This window comes from Podarcis vaucheri (assembly GCF_965113315.1).
Source record: "Podarcis vaucheri genome assembly, chromosome: 1".
Taxonomy (NCBI): domain Eukaryota; kingdom Metazoa; phylum Chordata; class Lepidosauria; order Squamata; family Lacertidae; genus Podarcis; species Podarcis vaucheri.
In genome coordinates, this window is record NC_138759.1 from 46,513,469 (window position 1) to 46,541,455 (window position 27,987).

At 40.6% G+C, this 27,987-nt stretch overlaps 1 protein-coding gene across 2 annotated transcripts; it reads right to left on the reverse strand.

The window, feature by feature from the left end:
* Positions 1–27,975, reverse strand: VPS39 (VPS39 subunit of HOPS complex). 2 transcript variants are annotated; one of them, XM_082239694.1, is made up of 26 exons: positions 27,796–27,975; positions 24,291–24,356; positions 21,713–21,739; positions 21,245–21,309; positions 19,617–19,659; positions 18,972–19,066; positions 18,663–18,761; positions 18,032–18,124; positions 17,161–17,344; positions 15,490–15,610; positions 15,189–15,309; positions 13,711–13,840; positions 12,863–13,005; positions 12,136–12,279; positions 11,238–11,379; positions 9,594–9,680; positions 9,018–9,091; positions 7,556–7,654; positions 7,162–7,279; positions 6,619–6,747; positions 5,886–5,988; positions 5,145–5,190; positions 3,575–3,724; positions 3,084–3,218; positions 2,775–2,866; positions 1–2,105 (listed from the first exon to the last, which is right to left on the reverse strand). In XM_082239694.1, exons 1-26 carry the CDS (start codon positions 27,866–27,868, stop codon positions 2,030–2,032), a joined length of 2,655 nt encoding a protein of 884 aa, XP_082095820.1. In that variant the 5' UTR covers positions 27,869–27,975; the 3' UTR covers positions 1–2,029. The 2 variants fall into 2 exon arrangements, with proteins under 2 accessions (XP_082095820.1, XP_082095821.1); XM_082239695.1 differs by lacking the exon at positions 21,713–21,739 and having other exon boundaries at positions 27,796–27,974.
* Between the last annotated feature and the right edge of the window lie 12 nt (positions 27,976–27,987).

Sequence of the window (27,987 nt, forward strand, 5' to 3'; positions counted from 1 at the left end):
TAAGTCTGAAAAGGAAGTACAATATAAAATTTTATTTTAGAGGGGGAAAGAATATGCAGGTTTCCCAAATATTTATAATAATTTATTGCTTCAAATTAACTTGTTGTACAGTTAGTGAATCCCAGACACTGTGCAAGGCTACCAGCAGGCAATTATAGCGTAAGCCACTTCTCTGCAGAAGGTATGCAATGAAGCTGAATCGAGGCACATAAAAGCTTTTCTGTGAAGGAGAAAAGTACACTTGAGATGCCTCAGTGGAGCATGCGGCTTTACTGGCAGCAGACATATCATTAATCTGTGTCAGAATGGACTGCACAAATAATAGTTTCTATGTAAACACTTCGTTTTGCTGTCCTTTACATATTAATATCTCGTGTAGTCTTCACCTGCAGTACCCGTCTAGTCTAGGAAGCTGAACAAAAGCAACAAACATAATGCACTGACACTCTATGGATTTAAGGGAACAAAGTACCAAAAATCAGTTTAATCTTAGCAGAAGAACAAATCCCAAACCCAGCAGTAAGACACAGTTGGTATTCACTGCACACAACACAGAAATAGATGTGACATTGAGGACAGACTTCACTGGACAATGTACTTAAGGTAGCCAGGGAAGCAGCTCCTAGAAAAGGCCAAGCTGTTTTGCAGCAGATCAAATTACGAACTAAATTTATCCTAGTGTTTCACTCATCTTAGGATCTTACCAAGCATGTAGTGAAATCAAAACAGCATAGAAAGGCTTTTCCTTAACCTTTATTTCCTCAGCTATGGTGAATTTCTGCCAAAAACTATAAATCACTGAATGATTACAGTTACAAAAAACTAAAAAATAATAAATAGCTGTTATGGGATGTTGAGATAACTTCCCCATTCAGATCCTCTGAACCAATTGCTCCTACTACCAGCCTTTGTTCACCTGCTGCTGAACTCTCAAATTCATCTTTATCACCTTCATAAAAGATTAGGCTTTAAAAAATAATGTTAAGACAATAACATTACAACCTGTAAGGGCCCAGGATTTTTCAGTATCACAGCAATGAGGGTACAACAAAGCTACAGAGGAGCACCAGTGGGAACATAATAGGGAACTAAAAATACTGCAATGGAAGTGTCTGCATTACTCAAAAGCTGGAGGATTCATGAAGACTTAACCACTTCAACACAATAGTGACTCCAAAGTGTAGACCAGGTGCTCAATATAAAACACACACACACTTTGAAATCTGATTTTTAAAGAAGTTGCTCCTTTAACTTTTTGGTACAAGTGCAGATGCTACTTCCCCCTCCCTTCAGAAAAATCATTGTCACTTTTCATTCTATTCATAATTGAAGTGACTATACACAGTGCAAATATTATGCTCATTCATATTTACATGCTTCTCAAAAAACAAAACAAAAAATACACATTTTCCAGTTCTGATCATATTGTTATTAGACTAGTTCCCTTGGAACTTTTATATCAGTGGTGATAACCACTCCCAAATACCAAGGATAAGGTTCGATGGCCAATGCCTATTTATATCCAACATTAGCAGTAAGGAAATCTGGGTACAGCCTCTCTGGAAGTGCCTGCCTCCAAATGACTGATAAAAGTGGATCTCAATGTAATGCTGATGAAACAATCATATAATTTTCCCCAACTATGATCAGAATACAGAATCCAACACAAAATGCATTTTTGCCTTGCTTGACTTGGCAATTTGACTTGGGTCTTCCTTGGAACGAGAACTGCTACAAAAACTGGAGTGTGATGGCATCTCGCTATTTAGCTTTCATTCTTCCTCATGCTGTAGTGCTCTGAGGCTAACCTGATGCCAAGTATATAAAATAATAGTTAGATGTCAGTTTCCCCTACTATGCCAGCATTGGCAGATTACATGGCGAGTCATCTGGTAAAGCGACGTGGGGCTCGAGTTGTTCGTAAGCAACATGCCTCAGAAGATTCCTCCAACTTCTCCAATGCCTCCAATTCTCTTCGCTCTCCTTCCAGGTAAGCGCCATGGCTTCTGCAGTCCACATGACAATCATTTCAGGTGTCTGCTGCACTCACTTCTTTGGAACAGAAATAATGCACGACTATTGCATTAGGATAGCGGGCGAAGGCACTATAGGAAGAGAAAAGGTAGGTGCATCAAGTTATCTGGTTATCTTAATAATTTAAAAATAATATAAAAAACACTACTTGATTTAGTTATCTTTAGAAGGGCACAGAACAGGCTCCTCTTTACAAAAATCTATACTTTTTGAAAGGTCACATCTCAACCAGCATTTCTCTCTGCAGTTCTTAGTGTTTTGTTTCCTTTGTGTTCCTGTAGCAGCGTGTGCATGCTTCCTTCCCTTCTTGCTAGTAGGTGGCTTATCTAGTGTTTGGCAAGACTTAAAAGACATTTTCGAAAATTCCAAAACCAAAGACATGTAGTAGTTTTCATGATGCATTTTTGTGCATCCTTTTTGGAGAACTGCATCACAAACGTTGAGTAAGCATAAATTCCAAAGGATAGCTATGTCAGTTCACTTATTTGATTCAGAAAAGTTCACGCTAAGAAGCAAGCCAAGTGAATTCCACCACCATGCCCCCCCCTCCTGATACCCACTTATCAAGGAAGAATTCTCATTGAATCTAGCGGTTCTTTCTTCTGAATAAACATGCTTAGGAGTGCATTATCAGAAAATTAACTGTACACACTAAGAATGCTTCGGCAAGCATCCTAGCCCACTGTTGCTCTTCCACAAAAATTGTGCAAAAATCATACTGAGTATCAATTTCCACATACCTATTTCCAATCTTCTTTTTACACACACTGCAAAGTTTTTCTTCTGTGATTATACATTTCACTTGCTGGTGTAAAATCCGTTCCTCCTGTACCTATGGCAAAATAAGAACAAATAGAATAGAACATTCCCACACACCCTGAAGAAATATGAAAATTACCTTCATAACAGTTAAACTAATTATTGTTGCTGTTTTTTGGTTTTACAATTTACCAATTTCTCTACCAAACAACCCCCTCACATACAACAGCCCAACATTTGCTTTAAACATTCCCTTTGATAAATATGGAGAAGTAACATGAACAACATACTCTCAGGAATTCAGCATGGAGAAGATTTTTAAGTACTTGACTGAATCTTTTCTTCTGGGCATTTTCTTCAAGGACTTTTTCCAGGAAGATTCGAATCTCGCTAATTTGAGTATTTGCTGGGAGGAGGTTTATTGCCTACAGATACAACCAAAGGGAAATTAATGTGTTAGGATTCTTCCAAAATACAGTTCCATTATTCCAACTTTTCATGGTTGTGAGTATGGGGGCAGGGGAGGAATATATCTTGCAAAATTTGGTATAAATAAATTCACAAGTTACGTGTACGTTAGCTCTTTAAAAAAACAAATCTCTGGATACAGGTTAATTTTATTTGCAAAGAAAGTGGCCCTTCAAGCAGCTTGTGGAAGAAAAAGGGGTGTTCAAACACAAAAGCTAGTTTATTTTAATGCAATATGCAATAGAGGTTTCTTGCATCATATCTACTCCATTCCACAATGCGGTGTGCTTCATTAAATAATAATAATCCTTACTTTGGTAGTGTCCAACTTGCTGTGATGAAGTTCCAAAACCTGCAATGCAGCCTGGAGATTGGCTTGAGGCTCCAATAGTTTCATCTTGATTGGTCCCAAGCAGTGAACGCTAGGTGGTGAGAGGTACATCCGGAGAAGAGACAAGTATACCTGTTTGACACAAAGCAAACCACTGTATTTAAAATCCACTCCAAAATGTCTGGGACGAGGGATGCCACCCCAGACAGAGACAGTGCCCATCTTGTAACAAAACTCTTATCTTGACCATAAGTATTTACAGCTTTATATAAGCTCTTGCTCAAATGGTATGAACAAGAGTCCACAGCGCTCCTGGGAAAAGTGTTTCCCATTTATTTCAGAAGTTAAAGCTGATCTTTATCTGCGAAAGAAATGCACTAATTAGTATATTGCAACAACCTTAGGTATTTATGCCTGCTAATGGAAGGTATAGTGCAATGCATACGTGTAGAAACAATCCTACTGTACAAAGGTAAAATTAAGTAGCAGACATAAATGTGTGAGCGTGCAAACACACCTATTTCCTTGTAAAAACGTAAGAGCCTGCCCATCAGGTCCAGCATCCTGTTCTTACAGTGTCCAACCAGATCCGTGGGAAACCCACAAGCAGAAATTGAGCACAAGAGTGCTCTCCCCTCCTGTTCAGCTGGTACTCAGAAGCATTACAGTCATACCTCATGTTACGGATGCTTCAGGTTACGTGTTTTCAGGTTGTGGACTGCGGGAAATCCGGAAATACCGGAATGGGTTACTTCCAGGTTTCGCCTCTCGCGCATGCGCAGAAGCACCAAATCACAACAGCGCCTGCGCAGACGCAGCGCTTCAGGATGCAAACGCTGCGGGTTGCTTACATGCCTCCATCACGGATTATGTCCGCAACCCGAGGTTCCACTGTAGTACCTCCAACCGTGGAGCCAGAGCACAGCCATTGTGGCTAGTAGCCCTGTTCTACCCTCCATTTAATCCTCTGTTAGCTACATAGCCTCCTGCTGCCCAAGCCACCACTCCTTTTCCCACTTCACACACAACTGTGATTGATGGGAAGAAAGGGGGCCTAATGATGAGGTTGCTGCTGCTCTAGGGACCTATTGTGTGAGGCTGGCCAACTGAAACCGCACAAGCTCAGTCATGCCTGTGCAGTAACTGCCTGAAACAAGTTTTGTAGCAATATAATACTAGGAGGCCAAGGCAGATGAAGCTCCTCCACCAGGGGAGAAATGATGGCCTTGGCAATGAGCCCCACTCACCGCTGCAGGGTGCGAAGTTGCTTCAAATACAACAGTATATTTTCCAAAGCAATTTGCTTGGAAATAAGAGATTGCTTGATTTGCACACACACACACCCCAAGCAACACCTGAGTATTTAAATGACTTGAATACTTATATAAAATTTCAAGTCTTGCAAGCTCATTTGTTTCGGGCATAAAATCTTTTACTCACTCCAATTACCTGCCATGAAATTTGTTGATGCTACAAACTATGTAACAGAAACAGGATAATTAAAGGAAGCGTGTTTTGTAAACTCCAAGATAACAGAAAATAAGCTACTCACATCTTTGCTGCCATCTTTGCTTTTGTCGTAGTGTTTGTGACAGTAACTGAAACACAACAGCGTATACAGGAAACTCAGAGTGGCCTTGAAGTCCAGTTTATTTTAAAATTTACATATTTTGACTTATTACCCTACAATTATCAGTGAGTATTGTGCTGCAACCTTCCAACAGTTTGACTTTACCCCCAAAGGCAAACTCTTCCATTGTCTCCCGAGGCAGATGGAGGCCTATCAACTGGTTTCTCAGTTTGCAAATTAAAAGGTTAAAAAGGACTGATCACACGTAAGAAAGAAAAATACTTTCCAGGATTAAAACATTTTTCTATGCTATATTTATGCATACATATTTGCACAATGAATCATATGTCTATGCAACAAAACAAACAAGGGTCGCTTGGTAAGTGCACCTGCTAATTTCTTATGTTCTTAAGACTGTTAATGAACTGGCTACTAGGACCCCTTTGCTAATTACAATAAGACACACAAGGCTCTTTTCCCTCACCTTTTATTTGTTCAGATTAGGCTCATTTCCTTTCCGATAGGCTGCGATGTGTGTGGGGTGCCTGCAACAGTTTCTCTAGTTTGCAGATGTGCCACAAAGGCTGGCGACCCCCGATGCAGAGGGGGACAAATTAAGGTGGGAATGACTACATACACCTCCCACTTAAACAGGTAAGAATGAACTAAGTTGGTTTGCTTCTTTAAAAACTAACAAAGTGTTGCTGTTAAGCAGAGACGTACTTTTCAGCCATTTTTGTATCCTTCAGGATGTGAACATATATGAAGAGAGCTTGTTCATGATTTCCCATCCGTCCCAGCAGCAGAGCACGTTCTTCCAGGAGGCCTGCAGGCAGGAGTAGAACAAAAGTAGCTATTATTGCCTTCAACAGCAACACAGTTCTGCAAAGTTGCCTATGGGAATTTGTCATGAAAATGAGTAAGAGGACAAGAGGAAACTAAGCAGCATAGGAAGATCATCTTTTGTTATAATACCTGGACAGAAGGAAGAAGAAGAGCTCAGCTTATTCTAGAAATCAGTAGCATCACACTGTCGGTTGTTGTTGTTTTTATTCCTCTGTACACCACTTTTCAGTTACCCATAGCTTTTCAAACAAACAGTGAGCATTGTAAACATTGCTCTTCACATAAAACAGTCAATTGTCCTCCATCAACAGTAACAGATATATTTATAAAGGGCCATTATGCAGCATCTCTTCCACCATAGGCCAACACAGACATGCTGCCCTAGGCTCCTTTGGCAAGATGGAGCGGGTGCCAATATAAAATTTAATAATAATAAGGGGAAATCCCTTTACATTACTGAGACATGGATAACTGGATACATTCTCTTTTCCAGCACTTAAAATGTCTTAATTTTTTTTAAAAAGGACTAAAAAATACGATTCCACTGCAGTAGGTATAGCTAATTGCCCCCAGGAATGAAGGAGACCAATAAGGCTGCACCATCTCTTACCATCAAAGGGGAAGTCACTGATGAGCTGCTCAGCATTGTAGCAACTGGAAGTCTCAAGGAAGAAAAGAAGTTTTTGCCGATACTCTCCGAGTTCCCCCTCCTCTTCTCCAGCTGCCACCGGTGGTTTATCTGAAACAGATGGTTAGCATCAGCAAATGTGAAGCTATAAAATGAAGTTATCTGAAGTCCCACTCCCATTAGACGGGAGACCCACTGAAACAAAGATGCTTCTGAACATCTCATGGGAAGTAAAATTTAATAATGTTCCTAACAGCGCACAACTGAGATACATTACCTAACAGTAGCTGCTTACAGTCTGCAATCTACAGAATCACCCTTGTGTTTAAAAACAAAGGTCCATCTAATCCAGCTTCCTGTCCTCACACTGGCCAATCCAACAGTTCTCTCCCCATCTGCAATTGCCAGCAACTGGTATTCAGAAGCATGCTGCCTCCCAATTCTTTTATTCAACTACCTCTTCTCCATAGTTTGTCCCATAGTTTCTTATTTTGGCACACTGAAGTAGACCAGGGGTGAAAATACCTGGAGGAAAAGAGCTGAGATATTCCTTCATTAATCCTTGTACTTTTTCACAGTAGAGCTGAATCAGGCAGTTGTGGAATTCTGAACCAGCCTCTTCCCAGGTTTGGATTATATGTTCCTGTAAATACATGTCCACAATCCATGTATGACAGCTGACCATAGAAGACCCTGCCTCTTCCCATCAATATTTCAATGTGTGTTCAAGAGAAGCCACTTTTTTCTTCCTTCATATAAACCAGGAATCCTACAAAACCGGCTACATACGTCCTGGATTAGCTAATGCTACATGTTTATAATTTGCTCACCTTCAAAAACTGCGTCAGATAGACCTAGAAGTCAGACACAAATTGCTGTTATCAGAACAGGGCATGCAGGTAACAGCATGAGTTCTTACCAAGTACGGAACAGCCAGGTTTTTAAAGTTCTCTATCAAGAAACTGAGGACTTTGTTTCGAGGAAGGGATTCCACTTCAGGAAGATCTTCTGTAAATATCTGCCAGTCAAAAAGGTTGAATTTCACAAAGTTAATTTGTGTACATTTACACTCATTTTTCCAAGGGAAGTCAAACAGTTCAATTCACAAGCCCCAAAATGACACACAATATCTTTCTGAAGGAGCAGCAGCAATTAAGCTTCAACCTTCTCCAGCTGAAAGCACAATATACAAACACAGAACACTGCAGGTAAAGCTCTTGCCCTATTTCTCTGTATCAGCAAGTAGCATTCTATAGCCAGTGTCCCTATTAAACTGAGATATCACATGCAATCATGACCTCTACTTATTGACCAGCTTCTGAAAAGGAACTTGCAGCCACTTTGCTTCTTCCTGGTCCTACTATTGTGCCACACTGAACCAACCCAGGGTTTGGCTTAGCACGTCATGTGAACTGGGACTTTTGGTTAAGCTCTCCCCGCCCCAACCACAAGCTATAGTCAAGGTTTGTTCTTGACTGGAAGTTCTTCTCTAGAACTGCTTGCGGCCTTGGTAAGTCATAGTTTGGCTTACCAGGTTGTGCAAACCAGGCCACATTCAGCACAGCAACAGGCAATTCTTGTCTTCTAAAACCAAACAACGAGAACTGATGCAACTCAAGCATTGATGAAACCTCACTCAGAGCTACCAACTTCATCCTGTCTTTCAGTGACTGGGTTCAAAAAGCTGTTGTGGGCTTGATGTACCCTAGATATCATTCCACAGCTTCTTTTTGCTTTCATTAGTCATCTCTAGACATTACTGGTAAGTAAGGATAAGCAAGATAAGCTTTCAATAAAGTAAGGGAATGCATTTTTCAAGTACTGCAAAGCTGCTGCATACAAAGAGATCTGAGTTATTGCTAAGTTGTAAGTGTGGCTTCTGTCAACATGTTATGGTAGATATTACCATATTTACTCTAATCTAATGCTCACCTTTTTTGGCCAAATTATGAAAATTAAGGTGTGTATTAGATTCAATGGCAGATTTACATTTGCCAGCAAATACTTTTTTTAGATTCAAGGTTCTGAAAATTAAGGTGCGCATTAGATTTGATGGTGCATTAGACTTGAGTAAATACGGTATATGCAGCAGCTTCCTTTTTGGACACATGAGGTAGAATGGTCAAGTTTACAAATCTATGTGAGAGAGGCCGTATATAGCCACACAGGAAAAGCTACTATTTAGAGCAATTTATAAGGGTCTTATAAACCCTTAAAGCATCCCTTTATTTACAATTATGATAGCCTTATGAGTGTGAACTAAGCGAGCGAAATATTAGAAGGATCTGCCTAATATTATTTGCTTTACTATCAGCGCAGTCAGTAGGCACACCCTAATTCTCTCCACCTTTATTTTCAAATGTGACAAAAAGTGTGCTTACTTTCAATCCATCTTCAGGAAAGTCTCTAAGTACCCAAACAGAATAGGAGAATATTAAGTTCAAGTTGTCTGTGCCTAGAATAAGAAACAAAGCAAAATGGAATTGAACTAGACTGCAAGCTATAGAGTAAGGTGTAAATGACAACTAGATCCATCACTTAAAAAAAAAAAAATTAAAGCACTTTTTACAAGCCACCTTGAGTCCCTTTTATGGAAAAATTACCCTGCTGGGATGCCTTTCTCTGAATATTAGGACATGACTGTTAATGCCACCATAATTTCTAATGTTGCTCCCAAAGAAGCCTATCAGGCTTAAGCTCCATCTCTGGGAGATCAAGAGAACCCACTTCACTTAAAATTTTGGGCTGAGTTGACTGATGTCCACAGGTTTTCATATTTTTACTGTATGGTCAACCAAATTTATGAAACTGACTCATAAATAATTCTGTGAATTATTTTGGAGTTTGGGGTGGTCTTTTCCCATTTGTCTTTTGTGAGCCACCACAATCTACTGTATTTGTTGCATGGAAAGGTAGGACAAGATGTGAAAACAGAAGGTATATTCAGCTGCACTCACCCAAGTGTTGCAAATACTGCACGGTCCTCTCATGGCCCTTCAAAGGGGAGTTAGCTTTCTTTGACTGATCCACTAGCACCTGCAAAGCTGCAGAAAAACAGAAGAAAGACCTATTGGGATTTTCCTTTAGTTACCCATGACCAAGGCTCCTCAGTTAATATGAAGAACTGTGTGTTTTGTGCCATGACAAACCAGAAGCAGTCTTCTCCTACACAAACACACACAATAATGTTTGGTGGAGATGAGCATGAAGGTAGATTGGGATCTACTGGTAAATCTCCGGGTGCTTTGCAGTCATGTGGCAAGAATTTCTGAGTCCCGATTGTTTACAGCAGCAACAAAATGACTTTCCCCACCTAAATTAGACTGCTGAAATGAAGAAAACTAAGTAGTATTGGACTTTTGTGTGAAAAGACAGCAAGTTCACCTCAATTCCAGCACTGAAAACAAGTTTTCAGGCTCAGAATGGAATTTATTCTTTAATTCTATCTGTATGTGGTTTGCACCAGAATCTGGTTGCTGGACAAACTAGATCCAACAGGCCAGGAGTCTGTTCACTCTTGAGCAAAAGGTCAAGACAGTACTTTGAATTCTATTTTTAACATCCACATGTCTGTAATGTAGCATATGCTACTATGACAGCTTCTTGAATGCTTCCTCTTTCTTTTTCCCCCTACCTCTGGGAATTTATTTGTCTGTCCCCATGCTGTTCTGCCTTAGATATGGAAGTATTAAGAAACAAAATGCCCTAAAACCAGTTCCCTAACAGAAGAGTGTAACAGCAGCAGTAGAATGGCTATCCAGTAAGAGCTAATTGACAGAGAAACATGAACAGAAAAAGATAAAATTCACAGCATCAGGAGTATCCTTTTGATGTAGCTTTGTCTTTGCCCTATGAAGCCATTTGATATTGTAAAGTTGCAATTAAAGTTAAAATAGTGTAATACAAAGGGTCTGTTGAGATTGCAAACTAAAGGGTCCCCTCAATGCAGCTGCCCACCCCCACCCCTCCCCGGCTTCAAATAACAGCTCTGTATCTTTATACTAGAAAGCCTCATGCCATCATTATCTGTTTTTATCCACTCAGGCCTTTGATAACTATGGCTTCTATGGTGGAGTTCATCTTTTAGTGGGGTGGGTAGGACTTCCATTATGTTATTGGGTGGGCATTTTAGATATTTTGTATTATCTGTTGTTTTACCTTCCCAGCTTCCACTGTTTTTATCGGTTGTATTTTATCTTAAGTCACTCTGAGACTCACTTTTTTTGGTAAAAGGCAACAAACAAATATAAATAATAATAATATATTCAAATCTTGAAACATGGTGTTAGCAATCTACTTGTCAGTTCTGTCCCTTCAAATGCTGGTGCCCCTCCCTGTCTCTCCCACAACTGAGAGACCATAACATGATGCATAGGGCCAACCTGCTACACAGCTATCACTGACCTAAATAAAAGCACATCTAAGGGGCATTAGAAAAACGTGCCCCAAACAATATAGCAGCTACATTTTTTGAAGTGACCCAAATGGCAGAGATCATTAAATAATATTTTTGGGCACCTTTTAGCCAGGATAGATCTAAGCCAGATAGATTTACAAGGTCTATCTTACATACAAATTGATTCCCATCCCACAAAACTTACCTTTCTCATGCAGACCTTTCTTCTCATACAGTATGATCAGCTCGCTGTATTTGTGAGCTTTCTTGAGCACATGCTCACTTTCCTCTATGTGGCAGTGATTGTTCTCTAGTCGCAACAGTGGTGCCACTAGGGCCACATTGGTCTGTCAGTAAGGAGGAGCAATTTGAGGGAATCAGAAACAGTTTACTATGAACCAAAAGAGGCATGCATTTATAACCAGGAAAAGGAAAATACTTATCACAAATCTAAGTATTTATTTAAAAACAAGTCTTCACATGTAGTAGGGCTATGTACTTATGTGCTTAAACTAGCAAAGAGTTAGTTTGTTAGTCTTTTATTCCATTTTTTTATTTTAAAAAAATTAAGCAAGGGAAAACAATAATATTCCAGGGTATTTACTCTCCTTCTGAAAAAAACACCATGCAAGCACTTTCCTTCATATTCAGATTTGTATCTCAAACAAATTCCACCAGCCCCTTTTCTTGTTTAGTAAGAGATTGCCGTATTAAGAACAAACAACAGCAAACAACAGAGACCAAATGACAGTTACTAAGATTCAGCATGACCAAAACAAACCCATCATATATTTAATTTCTCCTCTGAACATCCATGTCCTCTAAAATCTTGGTGCAATTTAAAGGCAAGCAGGATATATTTAAGCTGTGAAGAGTTTCAAAGAAGATACTGACCACAGCTTACATTGCACCCAGGAAAGATCTGAGATAAGTGCAGCTGCCCCAAAGTGTTGTGTCTGTTTTCACCTTTAGTATTTTAAGCTTAAAGAGGGACAAACTCAATCTAAACCCTTGCCACTATTAGTCCTGCATTTCCAATACCAAAGCCCTAAATGCCTGGTTTGAGGAAGACACGTGCATTTCAGAAAATGCAGAGAACTCACATGGAGGTAGCATTTCAACAGAGTGGTATCAATGATCTGCAGCAACTTCTTCTTTGATTTGATGGTGGGAGTCCCCTCCATGAGGGGAGAAGTGCTGGACTGATGGTCTGAGTCATTCAGCTTTTTCACTAACTGACTTCTTTTCTGCAGAAATTAAGAGTCAAAAGAAGTGAAGTCATGCCACACCTCATCCACATTACCTCCGAGAAAAACTGCATGTGACTGCAACCTTTTTATCCACATGGGTTCAGACAACCTGCATTTGCTTGTTAGTTCTTGTTGTACTGGCTTCTCCCATTCGTCTCCTTTTTCTAATATTCTGTTAACCTTGAAGCCCCTCCCCCTTCTCTCTGCACATGGTCAACATTTAGACTTAAGCTCACTGGGCAGAGGGAGATGTCTTTCATGTGTTTGTTACTCTGTCCAGTACTGCGTATGCTGACAGTGCTATATGAACAGAAAAGAAAGAGCTGACGCAGCGTATGATAATGAATCCCACCCACCCCATGGCGATGTGCCTTTTTTAAGCATGAAACCTTTTCATGAGACTGCTCTGATATGTACAAGAGATCATGCTTCACACCCTCCTTTTAACATGTTAGGTGAGGCCATAGCTGCTAAGTCCAAAACACATGAAAAATAATTTCAGAAGGTCCTGCAATGTCAAAACTGTCACATGACCATCTACTACCAAAATAGGATGCTCAAGGAGGCGCTAAACACTTACCTGTGTTAGGTAGTCTATAAGTGCCAAGTGTGCTTTTTCCAGCTCTGCTGGAGACAGAACTGGAACAGGGTTGGGATACTGGAGCTGTTTCTTGTAATCACTTGGCAACAGTTCGGGATAGAGACCCATGACATGGGTAGGATCTAAACAAAATATATGACTGTAGTTAAGTCACAAAAATTCCAAACTATACTTCAAAGTGTATTCTGTTTTCAAACTCAATACTACCAAGTTTCCAGTTACAAGTTACCATAAACAATATGAAGGATCTCAGACTGGAAGTTGGAAGGCAGGAAATTTCACATTTCCACAGCTTCCATCAACAAACTGGTCCCTTGGCCAACTGTTCTTATGGCCAGCTTTCACAGACGATGGTAAATGTTTCCATGTAAATGTTTCCACGGTACCTCCATTAAGAGTGGTATAGATATAAGATTTGAGAGTTTATTACTACATGGATTGAAAGTATACAATCTGGTCGGACCAGAGCTATAGGGATGTCTCATACAACAGAAGCCTCACACTTGCCATACATAAGAATTTCAAGTGGCCTTCCACATGGGTACTTTAGGACACATTTCCTGATATCTAGCCATAGGCTGCTTTCCTCCAGTCTGACCAGTGACCACAGCTCAATGCCATGTGAATTTGCCATTAAGTAGATGTCATTTTAGTTGTGATCTTGAGGTCAACATGAACTGTTTTAGGAGAGGTCATTCTCCAGTGGACATTAGGATTCCACCTAGTGCAATATCATTCTGCTTCCATTCTGCTTTGAAGACTTTAGAGGTCACAGCAATCTCCCATACCTATCTGTCTATTAAGTTCCGGCTACACAACTAACTTACCTGTCCCAAGCTTGGCAAAGACTTGCATGGATTCATCAAAGCGCTTTTGGCAGAAAAGGTTGAAGGCATACAGATTCTTAATATGGTGGATTTGTTGTCGCTTTTCAGTATCAGAGTCATCCTTCATATCCTAACAAGTACAAAAACAGGCAAAATATTTAAGAAGTGTTACTCTTTAAAGAATGTAAGATCGTTCCAGTATTTAAAAGAAAATACATAAGTGTAAAGGCTATAAGCCTCTTGAAATGAGCACACAGTTTTAAGCAAATTGCTCAGAAATAGTAAAAAAGTACTAGTAAAAAAAGAGGAATGTGCTTCAATAGGAGAAACAAGGTTTCTACCTATGTTTATACAGTAACAAGAGCAGCTCAAGTCTGAATCGCATGTATCCTGTTTCACTCATGCACACGAGTGAGAAATACCGACAAATGATTGAGAATTTAAATTCGTTCTTGCACCCAGGCATCAATGTAAACTGCTCACATCATGTATTTTTGACCCCACAATATTTTTGCGATCCAAAAATATCTTTCAGTTTAAAAGAGAAGTCTTGGCACTCGCAACAAAGAGTCACCATTATTCATAAACTACATGGAGGAAACATGTACTTGTTGATAAAAACCTCCAGTTAGTAATTGCTTTTTAATCCAAGTATATGCAATCAATAACATTTTGTGTTGACAGAAATATCTGTCATGTCAGTTTCTGGCAGACAGATAACATTTTAATTCAGAAAATGCCTGTTATCAGGTCAAGTATGCTTCTAGGAAGAAAGTATTGAACTGTACAAAATTCTTCAGACAGTTCAGCAGAAACACAAAACCTTCCCATCTTCATAAGCAGCTGACCCAGTAAAAGTTATAGTTGAAGACTCTCCCCACTCCTTTATCTTGCAGTTGTTGCATCGCAAGACAAGTTTTCATTCTCAGTATAACTGTTACAAATATTTATGCAATATTAAACTAAACATACAGCATGTTAAAAACTTCATAGCACTAAATCTGGAAAAAAGGGAATGCATTGCATCATCTTGAAAGAAAGATAATCAACTGATTGTTCTACCAAATATTTATGCTAATTTCTGAAAAACCTAAAGGTCACATAGTTGCCTTAGGCAAGTCACATGTTCCCAGTGCAGGTTTATTTTTCACAAAAGTGGCTTATACTAAACAGGACTGCAAGGGAATTTGAGCCATGGACTGTAAATAAATACACATACTAGAAGCACATATCTTGCACATTCATTATTACTTTTCTTACATTATGTAGCAAGTCATGTACACATGGTTCCCAGACACTCACCCATCTCCAGACACTGATCAGACCCAGATGAATGCGAAATTCTGGAGTTGTTTAATGCCAAGACACTCAACTAACAGGGGATTTAGGCTGTGTATTAGATGCAGCTTTTACTAGGTAGTAGCTTACAGAAGTTATCAATCAATACAGATTTAAAATGCTCCCATCCTGCCACTTACTGCCAATTGCAGAGCCAGTTCAAATTGCTTATCTTGAAGAAGCTGCTGGATCTGGCTTGCAATGGAAACCGGAATGAGGCGCCAAACAAAATGATTGCTGGCCACATACACAATATTTGTACTAAAAAGAGAAAAAAGGAAAGAAGTTGGGTTATCAACATGATCATAATAAAATGAAAGGTCTTTCCCCCCTCCCCTTTAATTCATAATTATGTAAAAAAAAATAATTCAATACAAGCATATGCACAAGATTAGAATCTATAAAGTTAAGATGGGGGAGAAAAACGTGAAACTTCCATACCCTCCAGAAGTAATGAAGCGTGGTCTCTGGAGCTCAATACTCTGCACGAGGAGTCGGGGCTCAAAAGTACGAATCTCTACATATCTTGGCAGTACTGCCACAATGTACGGCGGTTGATGTTCTGTTTTGTAAATGGAACAGTCAGCAACAGCATATGGTTCTACAATAGCATCCCCCAAATTTACATTCGGAAACAGTGGATCTATTGCATTTTATGCATTAGCATGCTTTATACTTTTGTGCTTTTCAGGCTTTCAAAAGCCCCTTCCCATTGGTCCACTTTAACGGCAGGGAAAGAGTGGCAAAGAAACTGAAAAGAAGGCATAACCAAGAGACCAAACTTTATTTCAAGTATAAGTCACACTTTCATTCTGCCTGTGCATCCTTGTTCTGCTCCAACTGGGCACTGCGTCCCTTGTTATGTTGCCCCCTAGTGCTTGTATTCGGAACTGTTCTTAATGTTCCCTTTAAGTAAAGGTAAAGGGACCCCTGACCATTAGGTCCAGTCGTGACTGACTCTGGGGTTGCACACTCTACTCACTTTATTGGCCGAGGGAGCCGACGTACAGCTTCCAGGTCATGTGGCCAACATGACTAAGCCGCTTCTGGCGAACCAGAGCAGCGCACGGAAACGCCGTTTACCTTGCCACTGGAGCAGTACCTATTTATCTACTTGCACTTTGACCTGCTTTCGAACTGCTAGGTTGGCAGGAACAGGGACCGAACAATGGGCGCTCACCCCATCACGGGGATTTGAACTGCCGACCTTCTGATCGGCAAGTCCTAGGCTCTGTGGTTTAACCCACAGCACCACCCGTGTCCCACAATGTTCCCTTTATCTGTAAGCAATTGATTAGTCTTAGCATCAACTACCCTGCACTGATTGGATATCCTGCATAAGAAAATCCAACCATAAATTAATAAATAATAATAACCTTAGGTATTCCTTTTGTATTGTTTTAAAACCTATCTTCTGGTGGGGGGGGTTGTACTGTTAAAACCATTTTAGCTGTTTTTATTGTAAGTCTGTAAATCACCTTGAGATATATATAAAAGAAGATCCATAAATTAATAACAATAAATAATAGTAACAATCCTTTTTGGTTCAATTCTCCACCTCAGGAGAAAAGCCTCCCAGTGACCTTGTTCTCTGCCTTTTCACCTTAGATTCAACCTTCCATTCCTCTTCCTTCAAAGTATCAAATCATTTGCATTTACAAGCCATTTGCTGGTCAAGCTAACAACCTTCAATATTGATTTACGTGAAAATGTGGATTAGGCACGAATTTAGCTAATATGGGCAGCAGTCTAACATGGGTTGAGGCCAGAACAAGGTAATTTGTTTCAGAGGAGGCTGCTAAGGAAAAAGGCAGCAGTCACTGACTTACAAGGGCCTCAGCCCAGTATACCTGAAGGAGCGTCTCCACCCCAACATTCAGCCCAGACACTGAGGTCCAGCGCTGAAGGCCTTCTGGCGGTTCCCTCACTGTGAGAAGTGAGGTTACAGGGAACCAGGCAGAGGGACTTCTCGGTAGTGGCGCCTGTGGAACGCCCTCCCATCGGATGTCAAGGAAAGAAACAACCTAGCCAGATGGGTGGGGTAGAAATAAATTATTATTATTAATTATTATTATTATTATTATTATTATTATACGAAGATCTAGTTCTCACCCATGGCTATTGGGATATCTGTCCAGTTCAAGGCACATTTCTGTGTACAAGTTCCTTCTTCATTTAAAACAACAGTAAGATCGTCCTGGCCTACAGCAACTTTCCCATCTGCCAAAGGGGCTACCAGTGGCTCAAGCTGCTTTCCTGTGGGGAAGAGTTCTTTGATGGAACCTTTACCATCCACCTGCAAAAGGAATAATCAAAACCAGTCAATTCATACAGAATAGCTACACTAGACTGATTTTTATCATTAGAGGAAGGAAAATAGTCTCTCCTTTCAGGAGCCCATCCACCAAGATTACTTCACTTAAAAACCCTGCAGATCCAGTACCAATATATGCCTTTGAGAACTCCCAAACGTAACTAACTTCTATTGAGGCTACCACATTCACAAAGTGATACCACTTTAAACAGTCATGGCTTCCCCCAAAGAATCATGGGAGCTGTAGTCTGTGTGAAGGGTGCTGAGAGGTGTTAGTCAACCCGTTTCCTTCCTCAAGCTACAATTCCCAGAGAGGTTTAACCATCAATCCCTCTTCCCTGAGAACTCTGGGAATTGTAGCTCTATGAGGGAAAGGGTCTCTTAATAACTTTCGTTACGCTTAACAAACTATGGCTTCCAGAATTCTTTTGGCAAAGCCATGGCTTGCTTTAGTAGTATCATAGAACGTTAAACATATGGTGTAAATATGGCCTTACAGAGCAATCCTACGCATGTTCACTTGGAATTAACTCTCATTAGGTTCAATGGGACTTGCAGCCTTAATTATATACAAGTAGTTCATAATGTAGTCACACTCTATTCCCACCTTCACTGAATCCGAAGAAAATCAACCTTTATTATTCTGACTTAGTCTAAACTCTCTCTTACCCTTATTAGATAATAGTCCCTCTTGAAACCCACACAAATTGAATCTTCACACCACGCCATTGACTTGGGTACATCTGGCACGCTGAAGTCTCCCTGGAGATCAAGAAAAGAAAAGGTCTAGTTACTCTGGTAACTGTTTTTATACAGTTTTAAAACTGTTCTATACATATCTGCATAGCAATATCCCTTGCTTGTCTGTATTGCCATCTCAATTATCTACCAGCAAAGCAAGCGGTTTTAACAGAAAATAAATATGGTAGCATTTGAAATCTATCCTCTAAACAAAAACACAAACAACTTCAAATCCCTTCCTATACCTTCTCATCCAAGGCCAAGATACTCTCTCCTTTCCCATCCACCTTTAATATGTTTTGGGGAAAAGCAAAATCCATATGAATTTTGCAGCGAAGATCCATGAACAAAACACTAGATAGCTGCCATCTTTTCCATGAAGAAAAAAGCGGTACATCTGAATTAACCATAAGTGAGGAGGCCTTTAATACCGGAAAGACTGAAGGCTTGCATTCAGGTGCCCAAGCACTAAAATGTATTACATTTCTCTTAAAGGAGCCAGGGCTGGCAAACAAGTAATAAAACAACAAAACATCTTAAAAACAAGTACTAAACAAACCTGCAGCTCGTAGAACTCTCTGTCCTTCCAGTAATACAGCTGGAGCTTCTTTTTCACTGCCACACACATCCTCAAGACCTCTTCACCTGTGTCAGAGTGCTGTGGGGGAAAAATAGTTCTCTATGTATTAGTGTGGAAGGCACTTCATCAAGTATTCATGTGCACTTGGTATTTAAAAACTATAGAACTTTCCTCTCATGAAAGCAGCCTTTATTGAGGACAATATTCTGTTCATTTTTGACTTCACACACCAAGGTCTCAGTCAATCCCCTTTTCAAGATTGAATAAGGCATGCCATCTTATACTTGCCTTCAGGTCACAGGTGAAAAGAGTTGCACCCTTTGCCTTGGAAACTGTTGTGATCTGTTGAAATGTCAACAGGTCATGAACGTAAATGTTGTTTTCTATTTGGAACAAGACAGGAACATTATTGTAATTCCACATGCCCTCATAACTATTTCAAATTTAAAAACAGAGAAATGGGTTTATAAGTGTTTGGACACAATTCTGCAAACATCTCTCAGATGTCTTGCCGATTCTAAGGTACATTGTATTGCCAAAGACTTCATTGATGCATGTCTGCAGTATTCACAGAATTCAACAAATCTTATCAGCAGGGGACAAGATTTAACTTGTTTTAAAAATAGGTGAGTGGCAAATAGATATAAAGTAAGCTAATGCAATCTCCTCTATGTCAGAATGCAGAGAAAAACATTCCATGTATGTGGGAGAAAAGACAATAGGGTCTTAAGAGAAAGAGTTGCAGCATAAATGAAGGAGATCAAGGATAATCATCCTCAGCTGAATAATAACACAATCCTATGCACGTGTATCCTATGCATGGCCATAAGTAAGTCCTATTTAGTTTAATGGGGCTTACTCTGAAGTAAGAGATGCATAAGATTGTGGCTTCAATTACTCTGTCTCAAAACATAATGCTGTGAATTCACTTACCTAATAAACTGACCAAAATTTTGAACTGGGACACAACATGGATCTACAAAAATAATAATAATAAAAATGTTTTAAATAAGTTGCAGGCAAACCTTTGCTAGAAATGAATCCTACTTAACAGAAAGGGGTTCAAATTAAAATAAATTTATATGCAAGCTATCAACCTCTAGCAGAGTAACCTTGCAGCAATAGTCATGACATTTCTGGTGACATTAACAGCTTCCATTACAGGCAATAGATACTATTTCAACATGAACTCCCAAGAAGTTTCTTGAACTATATAAATATATATTTATAGTTTAATAGGCACAACAATTTTGCTGAGCACATATTCCATTGTATAGATATTAAATAATAGTGCCTTTACTAGGAGAGGAGAACTGTGGTTCAGTGCTATATCCAAATGCCACTATTAAGGCATTATAAGCCAGCCATAATTCTTAAGATTCCAGCCAGCCAGCAAAAAAGGATTGAGTTCCACAAGGAACAAAGCATATGCAAATAGGAATGAAAATCCCAAAAGAAAACCACACCAGTGCTGTTTATTATTCAGCAGGCTGGAAAAAGGAATGAGCACCAACACAGGAAGCTTTTATAAGAACAGTTACTCAAAATAGGCTGTTTCACTCACTCAAAATATTCTAGTTTATTATGTAAGGTTTTTAATTAAATGTTAATTAACAGACTTTGTAACTTAACAAAGGAGCTGCCTATTTGGGTTGACATCTTTACCATTAACCAGCCCGAGTCCTTCTGCTCCCTTTTCCTGAAAGGAATATTGATAGTGGCTATGTCTGCACACAAAACTAAGCTGTGTTTTTTGGTGATTTTTTAAAAAACACCATAAATTGACTTCCATATGAAGAAAGCAGCCATGGCTTGCTTCTCAAATGCTTGATTCCCCTACCCTACCCCCCTAGCCTCATGCCTCTGTTTTGGGTACTTGAAATGTGTAGCCAAAAAAACCATAGTTAAGCAAGGCCATCAGTTTTTGATATAGTGCCAAAATATAGTTAGTATAAGCCACGGTTGATAAACCAACAACAAATAGTTTGCTGGGCTGGGTTAAAACCTTCAAACAAGCCACATTTGGCTAAAAACACCACAGCTTAGTCTTATATGTGCAAACCAGGCTTATGTCATCAAGTGCAGGAGACCAGAAGATATGGGCATAACTCCCATATACCCTTTTCTAGTTGTAGCTTTGTGTGCATTTTGTAAGCTGCTCTGGGACCCTATTTTGGCTGCACAGCAGGATATAAATATAATAAGCTACTCAGAAAAAGCTAGTCACTTGAAAGCACAAGGCTGCAGCAACTTCCATTCTGCATTGGTGCTGTTATGCCAAGAGGCATGTACTGCAATTTCCCAAATGTCTTTGAAGTATTGTCTCCGATTTTATTACAGTAACCCCAAACACATTTATATGGGATCAAAGGTAGTGGAACTCTACAAGACTTATGGCAGCTACACACATTAGGATTGCTGCAGCAAATGCCAATATTGTAAGAGAAGACAAGATCAGTGGCACAACAACTTCCATCTCACCCCACCCCAGTAAAACAAAGTATTGACTTTAGTCAAATGCCTCTTATGATTTTAGGTTGGTCCAGAGATATCCCATGTACCTGCTGAATCTTCTTGGAGAAGTTCTTGTTTGACTTCTCTAATGTCACTTCAAATCTGTTGCAACCTACCAGACAGCAAAGGGATTCTTTTATTAGACTATGGACACTTTTCATCAACACATATTTCAACAGCTAAGGCAAAATATCCCACAAAGTTCTGCTATCAGTTTAGAGGAGATGCAAGTCTCACATGTCCACCTGAAGTTTGCAAAATAAAAATAAAAATGAGCAATTATAAATTACAGCATACCCAATTACCCCACCAGTAAACTGGGCATTGTCATCTCATGGAAGAAAGGGATTTAACAAAAGACTTCAAAAATCTAGTTTAGGAAAAGGCAAGCCCCCAGCACCCTTTATCACCACATCAGCCACTAGCAAATAAAATCCCTAGGGAGTATCGCAAGAGGGACAAAGAATAAAAACACTTCACCACAAGGGTTTAAAGGTTTATGGATACAAACTTACAGCCACTTTCTGATGTCGTAACCTCTCCTGACGTTGATGCAAAAAGGGGGAGAAATTTACCAAGTGAGACAAGAGCAACTGAAAACTATCATGATTTGACTGGAACAGACTGGCTAAGGTGTTTTGAGAATAAATTCAGTTTTCTTAAAAGAATCATGTCTTTTTCTGCAAAGCTAGAAAAATGGCTTCCCTAAGATGGTACTGGTGTTGCCCAGAGCAGGAAAAAGCAGCACCCCCGGTTCACTTCCCCTGTTTTCATAGCTTTCCTGAGGAACAGGTTAAAATGTCAACTCCCAATTCATGTCCATTGGGCCACCCCGCCATTAATTGCATTCATTAGTAACACCTTTAACCCAGTGTTTTTCAACCACTGTTCCGCGGCACACTAGTGTGCCGCGAGATGTTGCCTGGTGCGCCGTGGGAAAAATTAAAAAATTCGAAAGATTTTTTTTTAAAAAAAGTCAAATTTTCGATTGGGGCGCCGTCCCCAGAGGGAGGCGGGCGAGTCGGGCGGCGAGATGCGGAGCGGCGGCGGCGAGAGGCCGCCCAGCGCGGGGCTCTCGCCGTCTGCCTGCCTGGCTGCCTGCGAGCTCGGCGGGCAGCGCCTCCGTCCGCAGCGCCCGCCTCGCGGCTCTCATTCCCTGCCCCTGCCAAAGCTCACCCAGCCAAGCCGCGCTCTCCTTCCTGCCTCGCTTTGCTGCCTCCTCCCCCCCCCACCCCCAAAGCTTGGAGGTTCCCTGGCGCCGGCCCGCAGGTTTGACCCCCTTCTCACACCTGTTTGCGCTCCTTGCACGGAAAGGGGCGGATGGGGAGGAAAGGGGCTCGCCGCTGCCTCCGCTCGCCCTCCCCCCCTCCTTTGTGCGTCCCTCCCGGCGTGACGCTGCGCGCTGACGTCACGGGGCTGTAACGTGGTGTGCCTCGAGATTTTTTTCATGAGACAAGTGTGCCTTTGCCCAAAAAAGGTTGGGAAACACTGCTTTAACCAAAATGAAGCCTAAGTGCACATAATTGCCTTTGCTCACCATCATTCCCTGTTATCCTCATTTCTTGCATTCATCTCCTCAGTTGTCTGCCCTTGCCTTTCCCTTCTCATCCCGTCTGAAGGTCTAGAGAGCTGCTGCCAGTCAGAGTATATAATACTCTGAGCTCGATGGAGCAATGGTCTAACTCTACAAGGCAGATTCCTATGTTCCTATCCACTGTCAACATGCAGAGAATGGAGCTTGAATCCAATGTTTGCTTTGAGCTTGGAGGCTGGCTTGATGTTCACCAGTCCCTTCAACCCAATGCAGCATTCCATGTCCCTTAAATGCCACTCCTGAAGGCCAGGGATCCTCTGGAATTATATATGGGATACGGCACAGAAGGCTGCAAATAGCAGGGCATGTTGGCGGAAATGGGGTGCCTTGCCTTGTGCTAATAGAAGCACTTCTGCCAGCACAAGGGCAACCCTGTAAATTTAGACGGCTCGTGCAACTGTGTGATTTTCCAGTACAATACTGGGAAATGTATTGTGGGGATGCTCTCACAAAACCACATTATCACTGAAAACTGCGGAAGGAAGGTTACTCTGAAGCAATTCTTCCACTTCAAAAGAGGTTTTAAGAATTGGCATTCAGTCTATCCGGACTTAGGACAACAATTGAGAAAAGGACTGCTGCTATTGCACCGGTGAGTCAAAATGTAGGTGCTGTAGGGTTTTGTTTTGGCTTTTCCATTCTAAATCATACTATAGGTTATATAGGTTGGGTTTTATACACAACAGCTCTATCTGAGCTTTATGCTCCCATAAATCCTACACCTTGTCCTGAAATACAGTGAAAAACAGAATCACAGAATTGTAGAGTTAGAACGGGCCCTGAGGGTCATGTATAGTTCAACCCTCAGTAATGTAGGAATCTCAACTCAGTACATGGCAGATGACCAGGAAGAAGAGTCCACCTCCAGCAAAAGTCCCATAAACCACCCAAAAGACAAGAGCACACAGCTGACCTAGGATGTATTAAATGTAATTCTTTATTAAATTGTGCTGTAACTTGCAACCTGATCTATTCCGTGACAGAAGGTATGTGATAGGAGAAGTGGAAATCATTCATCTCCCTCGCCTGTTTTTAACTAAATAAAAAGCAGTGATGGAACTGTCTGTTGTGCGATTATCTTCACAGCAAGTTTGGCCCTCACTGCTATCAGATTGTGCAAATCAAGCCTACAATCAAGCCTATGCACAGTGAATGTTATCTTCAAGCCAACTGCTGACCTACTTCAGCTTTCAAAGTTATGCCATTAGTTACACATGTTTTTAAGGATTTGGGTCTATTGAAGTTCCCACAGAAAGGGAAACTAGAAATGCTGCAGGGACCCTGTGACATTTAGGGGCAGTCAGTGCGATCTCTAGTATTTAAGCTTTATACAGTGTGGTTCTTGTGTGAGTATCAGGCTCCTGCACACACTCTCATCGCCACCAAACACAGCACAGAAAACCATGTAAACCCACCCTAAAATACAGTTAAACAAAAGTGCTTCATTGCACGTGCTGCAACGGCTTACAGAAACTTGTCTAATTTTTTTCCACACCCACCAGTTTCCTTTCGAATTCTGTAAAGAAGGAGGTGGCCTTGTTTTGTCCCAACGAGGAGCCATTCCTCTGCAATAAAAACAAACATTTTATAAATTGCAGTAAGATCACATTTCTTCCATCTATGCATAATTTATGTAACCCTTACATCTCATACTGGCGAGTTCTAATGAATAAACATATGAGTGGAAACTTCTCCCCACAGTTCTTTGGAAACGCTAAAATTAACATGTCAACAATTTTTAAAACCTTCGATTTTCCCCTTAAAGTATGAACAATGCTAGAGAAATCCATACTATTTCTAGATGTATTAATATAAGCATTCCAATAAAAGTATTTGCAAGTAAAGCTTTAAATTTGTTTAAATGTAACATTTAAACAAAATTTACAGTGCAATCCCATGCATTTTTACTCAGATACAAGTCCCTCTGACTTCAGCCCGGTTTTCTTCCAGGAAAAGCGTGTACATGATGGCAGCCTAGGTGCCCTTCATTGATCCCCCCCCCCGTCAAGCATTCCATTTTTTAATATATATTTTTATATATACTTTATATGGTACAAAAAAAGTAATATTTGTGTTATTTTAAAATTCTGTTTATTTATACAGTACAAAAAAGTAACTGTGTCAACTTTGAATTCTGTTTAAAGCCAATACCAATCAATGTTGTGGTGGGAGGGGAATTAGGAGATTTTACAAGTCAAAATTTTCCAGAAAACACACATCATTACCAAGTGTGCCTGGTAAGAACTACAGCCTTTGTTAAAATTCTGGCTTTCATTTTAAAAGTTCCTTGCTTAGAATATGGTGAAGAAAATAAACTCCTGTTTATCATTAAAAAACTCAAAAGTGATAATTGAAGGGGGGCTATGCTGCAGGAATTATTTTCTGAAGATGCAACAGTCTTTCTCCTGAGCAGTATTTTATAAAAAGATAGAGATTAAAAAATTGGCTGGATATCACCATCCCCAGATATCCACTCATATTCAGATTATCTTTGTAAAATAGATTACTTAATAAAATAAATCATTATTACTATGCAGTTTTTAATTGAAATGCTAATAATAAATGTTGATGAACAAAGCAAGACTCATCTTTATCATGCATTTTTTTTTACTAAAATGTCGTACCCAAATCTGGCCCAAAAAGCTTCTTCCTTTAATGGTATGTGTACTAAGCAAGTCTTGCTAATGCTTAATGTTAGTAATGTATAAGTTGAGGCCCAAAATTATCTTATTAGGTGCTATGCAAATAGTACTGCCAACTGAAAAGCACACACTTATATTTAAAGACATGCAAATCATTTATAGCCATCTGTATCATAAAATATTGCCACAAATTATTTTCCTCTTGGCAAACACACACACAAATAATAATAATAATAATTCCAGAAAATGGTGCTTGCTCTAAGAGCATTTTCAGCATTATTAATTTTGTACACAAAATGCCTCTCAAGTAGGAAAAAGTGCAAACAGCACATATATTATCACTTGTGACATCACATGTACACACTAGGCAACTTCACTGTCTCCCACAGCTTCACATGCACTTAAACACAGCCAAAAAAGACATGCAATCACCACACATGACAATAAACAGAGTTTTCACACCTTTTATCTTACACCAGAGTGCTCCCCATGTAGAAAATTCTTAACTTTTTATAGTGTCCCAATTTCTCGTATTTTTTTGTGAACCCAATGCCACAAACCTTCCTCTGCTCAATCTCCCCATAAGTTATATATTTCTACGTACATAAAGGCTTGCATTACTTTGGGCCAGAGCATACAGACTCAATATAATCAATTGCATCTCACCGAAAATACCTGTGATTTTTTTTCCTCCCTACCCACCCTGTATTAAAATTCTGTGAAATACCGAGCAATGTAAATCAACGATGAACTGCAAGAATATACCATTTAAACAAGTACAGTTATCTCAGCCTCCTGATGGCCAGGCAAGATTTCTGACTGCAAAATGCAGTCAATCCAGATGAGAAGGCCTGACTCAGTAAGGAGATCAATAATTCAGACGGATATCATTTGGATGCACAAAGTTACAGGTTGCTGAAGACACATCCAATTTTAAAGTACACACAACTGCCTCCAGATATACCTTGCAAGGGAATGCGGAGGATTGCAGGTTGAAAGAAAAATAACAGGACACAAACTGGTTTAGATGGTACTATTTAATGGTATCCCTCTGGGGAAGTAACAGGCCTTTGAAGGCTGCAATTGAACTCTAAGTTAGGAATTGGAGACTATTCCTGACTGAAGAACTGAATTAAGTTCATATATTCCACTCATTCAGTAAACTACTGTACTCAGTTAGTAAACTAGCCTTCTCCAACCTTGCAGCACCACTGTAGTTGGACTAAAACGTCCATCATCCTCGGCCAGCTTGCCGGTGGTAAAGGATTGTGGGAGTTGCAGTCTAAAAACATCTAGGGTTGAATAGCTGAAAGCGGTCACAATTCACAAATCATACTTCATCTCATATACATCAGACTGCTTCACATGTTGCAAAAGCCAGATCTCTGTATTTCCACTGCAAGTCAGCCATACTTGAAAGCTATTCACAAATGATAAACATTTGTTTATAAACACTTGCTTTAAAAAGGGTGCATTAAAAAAAATAATAATAACAGGCTTGCAATCACTTTCTGCAACGTGTGAAATGGCATTAACATGGCAACTACTCTCAAAACCCAATAATGGGAAAGATGCAACCCACAGAACAGATATGAGGTAAGTTCAGTGCTTTTTTCTGGGGGGTACGCACACCCCTAAACATTTTGTGAATCTACGTTTTGTCCATCTACTGTATTTATTTCCCCCGATTTGAACTATAAAATGGTGATTTTCTTGAGTCAAAATGAGAGTAGCCCTAAACACTTTTTTAAAAAAGAACAAAAGCACTGGGGAAATTCAATCCCACTTATAATGCACTCTTTTCAGAAACCAAGAGAATACAAAACACAGCTAGCCATCTTTCCACCTCGATTTTATCGGAAGGGTATGCAAGAGCCGCTTCTTGCGCCAGATTCAGTTTTTTAAAACGCGTCCACCGCACCATGACGCGTGTTAAGGGGCTGAGGGCAAAGTCGCAGGCAACCACTGATTCACACGCTGACAAAACACGCTGTTGGGTTGAAATAAGCAAACAATGCTATCAACACGCCACACTTCAGTGTCCGTCACGTGTCCGGCAGCTGACAGGCTTCAAAAACCACAACGTCGAGTGACCCTTCAGGTACCCAGCGGAGATACCACCACCACCACCCCCCGGTTGCCTCATCGGGAAGAGGGCAGGGCTTTGCCGCTCCCTCCTGCTTCAAGCGCACAGGCAAGACAGGCGCCAAACCCCCTTCCGTGGCCAGGAAGGAGAACCGGACCGGGAGCTGGCAGGAGGGCGTGAAAAAAACAAGCCAAGCGGGCGGCGGGGAGAGGGAGGCGGGGATGGCGAGGGACGCCTTTGCCGAGATGCCCCGCCGCAGCTCGGCGCCCCACTCACCCCACGCGGCCAAGCAGTCGATCTGCAGAGGCAGCTTCTCCAGAATCGGCACCGGCTCGAAGGCGTCGTGCATGATGGCGGCAGCGGGGCCCGGCAAACGCCCGCCGAGAGGACTCCCTTGGAGACTCCGGCTCCGGAGCAGCCGCCCCAGACACCGCCTCCCAGGCCCGGCCCAGGCGCTTCCGGCTCCCG